Source organism: Lactuca sativa, unplaced genomic scaffold, assembly GCF_002870075.4.
Source record: "Lactuca sativa cultivar Salinas unplaced genomic scaffold, Lsat_Salinas_v11 Lsat_1_v11_unplaced_70, whole genome shotgun sequence".
Taxonomy (NCBI): Eukaryota; Viridiplantae; Streptophyta; class Magnoliopsida; order Asterales; family Asteraceae; genus Lactuca; species Lactuca sativa.
Genome location: NW_026440253.1, coordinates 7183 through 18115, shown reverse-complemented (window position 1 = coordinate 18115; position 10933 = coordinate 7183). Strand labels below are relative to the sequence as shown.

The window sequence follows — 10933 nt, the reverse complement described above, 5'->3', positions numbered from 1 at the left end:
AAATTAGTCTAAATTCATAGTTATTATAGAACATGATTAACTATGGGTGTTTAGAATAAACAAATGTTAATCATGGATATATATATATATATATATATATATATATATATATATATATATATATAATGTTCCAAATATCCAAATACTAAATTTACAATTCAAAATAAGCTTCAAGTGAAACGAAGTCGAGTGTATAAAAATATGATCACCATGATTAGCACGAGGCATGAACTTTGTAAGCAAATCTACCTTATTTCAATTTTTATGAACTTTAAGAATAGTGATTTCATTTGTGTCGACATAGCTAATGTAATGGAATTTCCATGAAATATGTTATCTCCTTTTAGCTATTTTCGGTTCTTTTGCAAGTACCAAAGCACCAACAATGATAATATATCTACATAGGGTTTTCAATGTTAGGGACTACACTTAATTCAACAATGAAAATCATAATCCAAATAGGTTCATGAGTTGTTTCTTAGGCTTTACTATATTCCGATTCTCTTGTAGACTACACAACTAGGCTCAACTTTCACCTGCTCTAATCCACTGTTCCATCTATTCATGATGAAGATATAGTTGATCAATTAAGATCAAGAATCATCTCAATTAGTTTCTAAGTTTGAATTTATGTAACACTTTACATTGCGGTCCTTATCCCAATCTACATAAACTAAGAACATATATTTAGTCCTTTGTAAGTATGTAAGAATATTCTTGACATGAATCTATTGAGATTCACCTGGATTGATATGTATTATTCATGCTTAAAGCATACACCACATCTAGTTGAGTACATAAGATGACACATATGATGGATCCGATGGTAGAAGCATAAAGGACTCCAATCAACGTGTTTCACTTTAGCAGTTCTATAGGACATTGCTCAGGGCTATGTCATGTTGCATTGACAAGGTTCTATACTTGGAGTCTTTCATATTGAATCATTTCAAGATTTTTTTCAATGTATTTAGTTTAACCGAGACCAAGTAGCCACTTAGATCTATCCTTATAGATCTTGATTCCAGGGATATACGGTGCTTCTCCTAGATTATTCATAGTTCCAATCCAAGACTTTGATGTTTATACTCTTTAGAATATCATTAATTATGAGTAGTATGTTATCTACACACAAGATCACGAAGACAACAGTGACTTGTCTCATTAGCATGAGATGTCGACAAGGAGGCTGCATGGCATCTTTGAAGTCACCACAAGATTCCAACAAGGTAAACAACATTGTGGTAGTTCAGATATCAAATGAAACATCTTAATTGAACATTACATATATCACAGTAATTTTATTGCACCAAAGTTTCATATTACATATGCAACTTTTGGTTGAAACTATTTGCATACATGCTATCATGATTTACACACCATTAACATTACAAATATCACATCATTAATCAAAACCACAAATCTCACCCTTCAAACCTTTATTTCTTTGTACAACTTTATATTTGATTATAGTTCTCCTAGAAAAGTCGTTGTTGTTCATCCTAAACCACTTCCTGGAACTCACCAAGTTGGCTCATGGTAGCCAATGTTCTCAATGGCAGCAACAGTCTTGAATAAACGACGCTTGTGAATCTCCTCTACTAGGGAACGGTGAAGCAATTGACTGCGAATATCAACCACTGATCGTGTCCTCCTTATATTCCTATGTTGGGTTGTTTCTTGGTGTACTTTTTGCCTACTGCATCTTGTGCTTACTCTCTCTTCACCACAAAACCTAGTAAAGCTCTCCTTCCCAACAAGTTGTTGGTCTTGTCTTATAGATGATCTCGAACCATATTCTTCTTCAATATCTGAGCAATAAGTGAAGTTTGAGTAGTTACATGAAGATGAACTTTGAGAATCCGTATCATCATTATTGATGGCTTTACCTACATCCAGTTCGTAAAATTAGATATTACCAAAACATATCTATCACAAGTCCCCACAGCTAACCCCATCTTGTAAAGGTATTACATTAGAACTAGAGTTTACCTCGATTCCAATGATCAAGAGTTGAAGAGATCATGGTATTATCCGCTTGAACATGTACTGCATCGAATCGTCTCAACAGGCTCTGGAGAGAAGATTGAGATGATGATTGTGAGGAAGAAGAATGGAAAGGGTGAGGGGTGTTGTCTTCGTCGTCATCATCATTATCATCATCGTAGCAAAAGCTATGATGATGAAGGTTTTTTAAACACATTGTTTGTTTCTTCCAAGTCGGAATTAAAGTCACAATCTCTTTATTAATCATCTCAGCAATATCAAATGGGTCCCAATCGTGAATCTCCAATTCCTTCACCATCTCGGTTGCAACATCATGTGCTGTGTCACTTGCAATATCAAAGGGAAAATATATATTCCTTGCTATACCTATAATTTCATATAAATATACATTTAATGATCCAATTACGAAAATGTTGGTTTAGTATAACCAAGAAACAACTAATCTCTTCTATTGCATACCAGTTTTATCAGAAATGAGTACTTTGAGGAAGATAGAATCGTCTTCTACATTCATGGTGCCCGTGATCCTCATATCAGTAGTCCTTTTTGGAACAATATTGGGAAATGAAGAAATCATCTTTTCAGGTTTCTTTTCGATGAAAGTAGGCTTTTGGGTAGAGATTGTTGACTTATTCATCGTTTGATCGATGTCCTCAACAAGAAGGAAAGGTTCCATCAATAGATCTCTCGCAGATGGCCTACTTGATGCATTTTGTAGGCATTTTCCAACAAACTCTTGAGCTTCTGCATCTTCAATCTGATAGAATGCGTTCGGCAACTTTCCCTGACAATTTGGAGTATTAATTTTTCAACATTTATAATTGAAATACGCTAATACACTTCAAAAGCCTATAGATGCTCTTTTATTTTCGAAATATGTTTTCTTTTTTCAAAAAGATTGGATTAAGACTCTTTTGGGAAAAGATGGAGTAACAAAGTGTCTAATTGTTGAAATCATATATCAATCATACCGAAGTGACTTTCTTATAAATTTGAGCTGGGTTGGAGCATTCACTATAAGGATATTCAGACGTAAGCATTTCCAAAACACACATGCCAAATGAGTAAATGTCCACAAGCTCATCGTAATCTTCTTCATACATTTCAGGTGCCATAAATTCAGGCGTACCTGTTTCATGCATAATAAAAGTTAGTAAATCTACAAGGAAGAAATAAGTAAGAGAAACAAGCATGTCAAGAAACTTTGCCTATAACGCTATGAGCATGTTGTGATTCACAAAGTGTCGCAGCTAACCCAAGATCCCCAATCTTTACTTGACCAAGATGGCCATTGATGAAGATGTTATCACATTTTAGATCTCGATGGATGACTGGAGGATCGTAGTTGTGCAAATAAGCTAGGCCTTCTAGGATTTGACGTGCCCAATCTTTAATCGCTTGTATGTTCACTCGCTTGTATTTCTGTCTATACCTGCAAAATCAAGGTGTTGAGAATATTAAGGATGTTACACAAGCAATAAAGGGTAAACAATAAAAAAAAAGACACATAATGGCTTAATCGACGTGATCCAAAAACTTTGTCACATAATGTGATCGACAAGGTATTTAACTTTGAGTACATTTTTGTCGAGTTTAATTAATTTATGCCAATTTATATCGGTCCTATATTAAATGGGCGGATGTAAACATTTGAGTTTATCTTGAAATTTAATAGAAAATTTTGTTTGTGAGTTTTAAACAAGTAGAAGAAAAAGAAGAAAAGAACATTAGAGCTTACAAATCCTAAAGAAATGTAGTTATTTTCACACTAATACTAAAAGTTACCTTTAAAGAAATTAACTTCAAATTAAAAATTAAAAGCAATCATGTGGAAAAATATTTGATATAAGTCATGTGCTAAGGAATTAAGTTTAGTGATTACTCTCTGAGGCTTCCGGCAGTGAACATCTCCGTTATGAAGTTAAAAGTCCTCCTATCAACATCGATCCAAGATGTGTGAAATCGCATTATGGATGTGTGATTGAGGTTTTTGAGGAGATGGACTTCTGAATATAGGCGTTGAAGGTCCTCGGGTGATCGGAAAATGTCATTGAGTTTCACTTGGTTCCAAGCCACTTCGAGTGCTAAAACCTCATCAAATGCCTTGTAGACTGTTTTGGTTGCTCCTTTCCCAAGAACTTCCTTGAACTACAAACAACATTAATGCCTCTTTCAAAAATGTACTATATAGCAATGTAATTTTTTTTTACTTATATGCAAAATTGTAAATGACATTAATCAGGAGCATAAAGATCGGATCCAATATAAAACCATTTTTGGGTTTTCAAGATTGTGATAGTAACATCCTACCAAAATCATTATAAAACATATAAAATACATTGTCATCCATCAAGTAATAAATATACTACAAAATATAATTTAAAACATAAAAAATATGTCTACAATACATCATCTCCCTTTCCCTATTTTAATAAAAGAATAGGTTTATTTTTCTTTTGTCGTATGTCATTCTATGATGCATCTTAATTAATATCATGCCACTTGTCAATCTATTGATTTTCCATTTCAAATTTTAAAATTTTCCACTCTAATTACATTAAATTAATAATATTATAATAAAAATTAAAATCAAATTAATACATATTACAAGGTCACACATTTTTTTAAATCAACGATTATAATTTTATATAACTAAAAATATGTCTTAATTAATAATTTATTTAAAATAATTGATTAATAATTTTGAATTTTTGGTATTAAGGTTTAATTAATTTTGTAACCGTGATTCCTACAAGTTATAAACTTGTTTAACAATAAACAATTAAAATTTATTTTCTAAAGTTTATACTCGATTCATTTAGTTAGCCCAAGACAAAATATTAAAAAATAATTAATAATAATGATCTTATTATCTACCTTTGATTTACCCAAAAAAACGATCCAAGTATGTTATCGGGATCGATTTATTTATATGAGATTGTAGAAATACGAATATTACGATTATGATCATGATTTTTTAACAATTTAGGTGTTAATGTCCTGCTAGTTATTTATTATTAATGTTAGATGTTAAAAATGGTGATAAAAATTATATAAAAGTAATATAATTCGTATGATTTTTACCAGCATGTTTTTATAATCTTTTAACCTTTTTGTAGCAGCATTATTTGATGACCGGCTAATAAGTCTAAAAAAAACCATGTCGACCCAACACGTATACATTCTAAATTAAATAAACAAAAAACTGTTCCTCTAATAAATTATTAAACGTTAATTGATAAAGTCATAGAGACACCGATTACTTAAATCCAAATAGGAAAGGAATAATATAAATAAAAAATGAAACAAGATTACTTATATAATTATGCATTATTCCGACTATTAAAATGCTGGTCAACTTTCTAATGACATGAGCAAAAAAATTAAAATTAAAAAAATTAGTGATGAAGCCAGCTTTTGATACCGTCCGACGGTTTTTTTTTAGTTTCGAGTTAGTTATGAAAATTATAATCATTTTTTAAAAGAAACTAATGACTAAATCTTCAAAATTTTCATTAATATATTAATAAAATAAGATTAGTAGCATTATCATGTTCGTATGTTAAGAGTTGAGCATTTACTTCAATATTGTGCATAAACAGTATGAGTAATTTATGTTTTGAAAAACACAAATCTATCATATTTCCTATGATAATTAATTAATCCAAATATAAAGAATAAAACCCAAAAATAAAGAAAAAAAAACTTACACGTCCATATCGACCCGATGGATCCATTTCAGCGTACTCAAGTTGTGATTTTGCTCCACGGATGGAATCATTGCTTCGCGATCTGTACATGGTATCTTTTGAAGGTGATACAATGAACTATTTCTTTGTAAAGTAGCAAGTATTAATAACTAATTGTCCTTTAAACACTATAAAATTTAATTCTTCCGAAAAAATAAATGAAAACAAATAAAAAAAAACAGAATTTGCTGTAAATAGTAACGTAGATGATTAAAAAAACGATGGGTAATCAAGTGCTAGATGATCGGAGGTCTCCCTTCATGGTTTTCATAAGGAAAAACACCAAAAACGAGCCAGAAAAGCATAGAGTAATCGATCCTAAGCATAATCCAAGCCATCACTGCAACTTCAGACCCAGAAATGTGTCCCTTAGAAGCCATTTAATTTGATAAATGAAGCAAAAAAGATGGAGAAAATATATATTTTTCTATATATAAGAAATAAACTGGCTTTTGATTGATGAAATATTAAAGATTTAAAAGCTTAAAAGTTGACAAGAAATCTGGCCCCTGAATTTGAAAAATCTGTGGCCACGTTTGGGGAATGCCATTTGTGATTATTGAGGAAAAAGAAAATAATTCAGAAGATTGAACTCTTGTAGAGATGAAAAGAGATTTGGAAGCCAAAGAGAAGGGGGGAGAAAGAGAGGATTCTTTGAATTGTTAACAAAATGAGTTGGTAGGTTGTGTTTGCAGCGACTTGATATATCAACAAATGATGTTATTATAGAAGGCATTAGAAACCTACCGAAATTGACACAGATAATAAATATAATATAGAGAAAACTAGCTATTTGCTTATGCAAAGTCGATTGTGTAGTTTATCTTAGAGTGTAAAAGACAATATTATCCTTTGTATTAATTGTATAAAATATTCTAATGTCTTTGTGATCAAATAATCATTTCATATAAATAGCTTAAGGGGCGGTTCATGCTTCTTTTAGGTTAGAGGCAAAAATAAAAAATCCCACAAAAAATATTTGATGCAAATTATAAAAGAAATTTATCAGTCATAAATGAAAATTAAATATTTTAACCAAATAATTAAACTTAAAAGTAAAAGAAAACAACAAATCTAGGTTTTAAATGTTGTTTCAAGCGGTGTTGCTTCTTTGTTATTAACTGGAGATAGAACATTACACTTGACTTTGGTATTCCTTTAAATTTTAATGAAGAATATTTTTGTTCTATAAAGCGAAACATCGATGCCTCCAAATTACTACAACAACATCAATGGATTATTTGGGATGAAGCACAAATGGTTCATAAACATGCATTTGAAACCTTGGATGTGACTTTAAAGGATGTATTAAGTTCAGTTAATGTTAGCAACTCACATATACCATTTGGAGGCAAAGTAATAGTATTTGGAGGTGATTTCAAACAAATTCTACCATTTGTTTCCAAGGGTAGCAGACAAGAAATTGTCGATGTGTCTTTAAGTTCTTCATATATATGGAGCAATTGCAAAGTACTAAAATTAACGAAGAACATGAGGTTGACTATTAGAAGTGATCCATCTGAAGTACAACTAAGAGAAGCAAATGTTTTTAGTTCTAATGATGGTGATGTGATTATTCATTTTCCTGACGAACTTCTTATTACTTAACCTTGTCATCCTATATGTTCATTAACTGATTTGTATATCCATCATTTCTTGAAAACTTCAACAATCCAAATTATTTTGAAGAAAGAGTAATACTTGCACCAAAAAATGAAGTCGTTTAATGTCACACCCCAAAACCGGAACGGCGGAAACGTTCTGGGGTGGATGACGTCATGTCAAGTATCACAACACATGCATTATAGTAATCAAAGTACAACAAAACATTGCATTAATAGTAATAGTTTTACATGGTTGCATTAATACATCAAAGTAATACAAGTAATAGAATAAATACAGCGTGGTACTAAGCTATCTTCATCAACAGCTCCGGGGATGTACCTGTCTAATGCTAACCTGAGAATACAAGTTATTTGAAAAGCGAGTATCAGCATTATTATAAATGTTGGTGAGTTCATAAGTATTTAGTGACGTTTTCATTCAAATAACTTTAATAAAAGTAGTAGTTTAAGAGATTTTAGTGTATTAGAGTCCTTTCCAGAAAATCCTATATTTTCTTTATCAAAGCAGTCTTCTACCAAGACTGGTCAGTGTTATGTGATAAAAAGTGGTTTTCCCCTTAATTGCTATCATTATCAAAATACTGAATTTGATTATTAAAGAAAGCAAGAGACAACAGGGAAATAACATATGCCTCAGCAGTAAGGACTGCTGACTAAGGCAAAGGAATCATAGACTCTAGGAGAGTATCGAACGAACGACACGCCTGGTTCAGTCTAACAAATAGAGACACAGACCCCCGAAGGTACCAAATGAAAGGTGCAACTGGTAAGGTCGAAAACAGTGAATACAGACCGCAGACAATATCAAATGAAAGATATGTCTAGCATGGTCTAAAACAGTGAATACAATGAATACAGTGAATACTGTGAATACAGTGGATACAGACCCCAGACAACATCAAATGAGAGATACGTCTTGTAAGGTCAAAACAGAGGAGACAAACCCCAGACAATATCAAATGAAAGATACGTCTTGTAAGGTCAAAACAGTGTGACTCTGAAATTAAATTACCAGCATACAGTGTAAATTGCTGGCGAAATACCGTTACCTTAAGGCCATGAATTATAAGGTAACCCGGGATACTCGTAACCATACTAACCGACCCTAGAGTACCAGACGCCCTACAAGCGTCTATATAATGTGACATTTGTCACCCCTTGGCTTGGTGAGCCGTGGACTGTAGCTAGCAGTCAGGGTGCAGGGGTGTCAATCCCGTATAGATCTATACACACAATGTCCGCTCTCCCTACAGGAGACTCTGGTTACCAACTAGACGACGGAGAAGGCCGTGTCCTGAAGATGCATCCCAAATAGTGGGTAGAGACTTCCAAACAGTGGGTAGTAAGTGCTGACCTAGAGGTAGAGACTCTTAACTAAAATGACTGAAGAAAACCCGTATGTCTATGCTTGTGTACATAATATATAACTAATAAATCAAACGACCTTCGGATGGACATCCGATCCCACCAGACCACATCTCAACGAAGAAAAGGAAATAGGGCGGACAAGCCTTCCTAAGTCCTTCAATCATTATTTATATGCATCTATACAAGCACAAACATACATCTAACTACGCTTGAGTGTGTATCAAGTGGTATCATACAGTGAAGTATAAGTGTACAGTGGAACATCCGAGTCGTGAAGTATAAATGTACAGTGGAACATCCGATTCATGAAGTATAAGCGTACAGAGTGGGATAATCGAATCGTGAAGTGTAAGTGTACCAAGTGTAAGTGTATCACGAAGTGGAAATGACGATAAGTGAAGTAAGAGCGTCTATCAAGTATAAGCGACTACAAGTATACGCGAAATAGAGACAATACCAAGTATAAACGCATCACGAAGTGAAAGCGTTATTGAGTAGGAGTTTAAAAATAAGTATAAGTGAAGCAGCAGTAACTAACAAGTAAAAGTATACATGAAAACCTTGGAAAAACCTTTATACTCAGGAAAATCGCATTTGTATTCTTTAGTAAAATAAGTGTGAAAACCTTTAGAAATCTTTGGGGATCTTTCATAAATCAGTTTGAAAATGGAACTTTGATAAAGCAATAAAAGTAAGAACTTGAACAAGTGAAAACCCTTTTTGAAAGCCATTTATAGTGTCCTACTCGGTAAAAACAGTGTACAGTGGTAAAATCTTGTGCATGCAGGTTATCAATCACATGTGATTGATATGATAACTGACATGTTTAACTTGTATTCCCCCCTTATAAAACATGTCAAAACATTTAAAAGGTTCATTCAGGGGTATGAACTCACTTGGTGTAAGTAGGTCCGATGAAGGTGCCGTTTGGGCGTTCGGTGTCACGTAAGGACTTGAACACACACAATGACCTATTTAACATATGATAACATATGTTTATATACAATTAGCATATTTAATACTAATTAAACAAATATACGTGCTCACAGGAGCGGAAAACACTTTGGTTAAGTGTTTGGGTGTCCCGCGTAGCGTTTAAGGGTGTCATTCTTGTCGTATGATTCTCATTGTTTCCATCTACATCGCTATGATGTATTTACGGTAGTAGGTAATCGGAAATTTGGCACGATTTCTACGTCTATCCTTAGAGTATATGGGTTGTTTTGGTTTTGAGATCCTTGAGTAGCTAGCAGTTTTGAGGGTTCGGTTGTGCATATAATTGAATTTATGCAATAACATGAAATAAAGATAGCACATAATTGTTTCATTGGTAAGTACCATCTAAGTACACGAAAGAGAGTCATATCAGATAGTAAGGGGAGAAAAGAAAAGGCTGATCCTAATTGTGGCGGAAAGTGTCTGGTGGTGGTGCTGATGAAGTAGATGCACCTCGAAGACGAGTAACTTATCGCTCGGTATCTCATAGTCTTACCTCCCAAACTATCTGTCTTGCTCGAGAGTGTCCATTCACTTCCTGTGTTTGTCTCTAATCTCTCTCAACAACAACCACATTTGTTCCGTTTGATTTGGGGTGTCCTGAGCTTGGTTATCAATATCTCGGATGCGCCGGACCATGACTGGGAGGCCTCGGTCAGCTGGTCCTCTATGACTAAGATCGAAGAAACCCCGGTTCCTACCGTAGTGTGGTCGTATCCACTGCTGGTAAATCTATCTCCAATATCGATTGCCTATGAGGCGTGGGGCCACTGGGCCCATACGATAAGTCGGTACTCTGGCCATGTATGGAGGATTGATGACATCGGATTCTGCATCCGTGGCATCATCGTCATTGCCCTCGGGCTCTTCCTCTTCGAGGTCCACTACTGACTCGGCGGGTCCATCTGCAAGTTCTACTTCATGTTCCTCTTCTAGTTCTACCTCTGGGTCGAGCCACCTTGCTTTTCCCTGACTAGGGAGATAGGGGTTTCCTGGCTAATGATACCCGTCTATAGTGTATTGCACGAAGGGGTATAAATACTAGAAACAAATAGCACACCAAATACTCCTATAGTATTTTAATTTTTTTTAGGTTTGGTTCTATAAGCTCTTTGGATAATTAAATGGTAAGTTTTTTATTCATTGTCCATCACAATTACTCTCGAACACATGTTGGTCGTATTTTGA

General features: G+C 33.9%; 1 protein-coding gene across 1 annotated transcript; it reads right to left on the bottom strand.

Annotated features, from left to right (window-relative positions):
• Positions 1-1248: 1248 nt before the first annotated feature.
• On the bottom strand, positions 1249-6459 carry LOC128129562 (probable serine/threonine-protein kinase WNK5). The gene is made up of 7 exons (XM_052768024.1): positions 5718-6459; positions 3890-4155; positions 3216-3439; positions 2979-3136; positions 2467-2791; positions 1993-2373; positions 1249-1889 (listed from the first exon to the last, which is right to left on the bottom strand). Exons 1-7 carry the CDS (start codon positions 5805-5807, stop codon positions 1522-1524), a joined length of 1812 nt encoding a protein of 603 aa, XP_052623984.1. The 5' UTR covers positions 5808-6459; the 3' UTR covers positions 1249-1521.
• Between the last annotated feature and the right edge of the window lie 4474 nt (positions 6460-10933).

Coding starts and splice junctions, on each gene's coding strand:
- LOC128129562 (XM_052768024.1), bottom strand. CDS start 5,807: ATGTACAGATCGCGAAGCAATGATTCCATCCGTGGAGCAAAATCACAA. Junction 3,137..3,215: donor ACATGCTCATAGCGTTATAG/GCAAAGTTTCTT, acceptor TGCATGAAACAG/GTACGCCTGAATTTATGGCA. Junction 1,890..1,992: donor TCTTGATCATTGGAATCGAG/GTAAACTCTAGT, acceptor AACTGGATGTAG/GTAAAGCCATCAATAATGAT.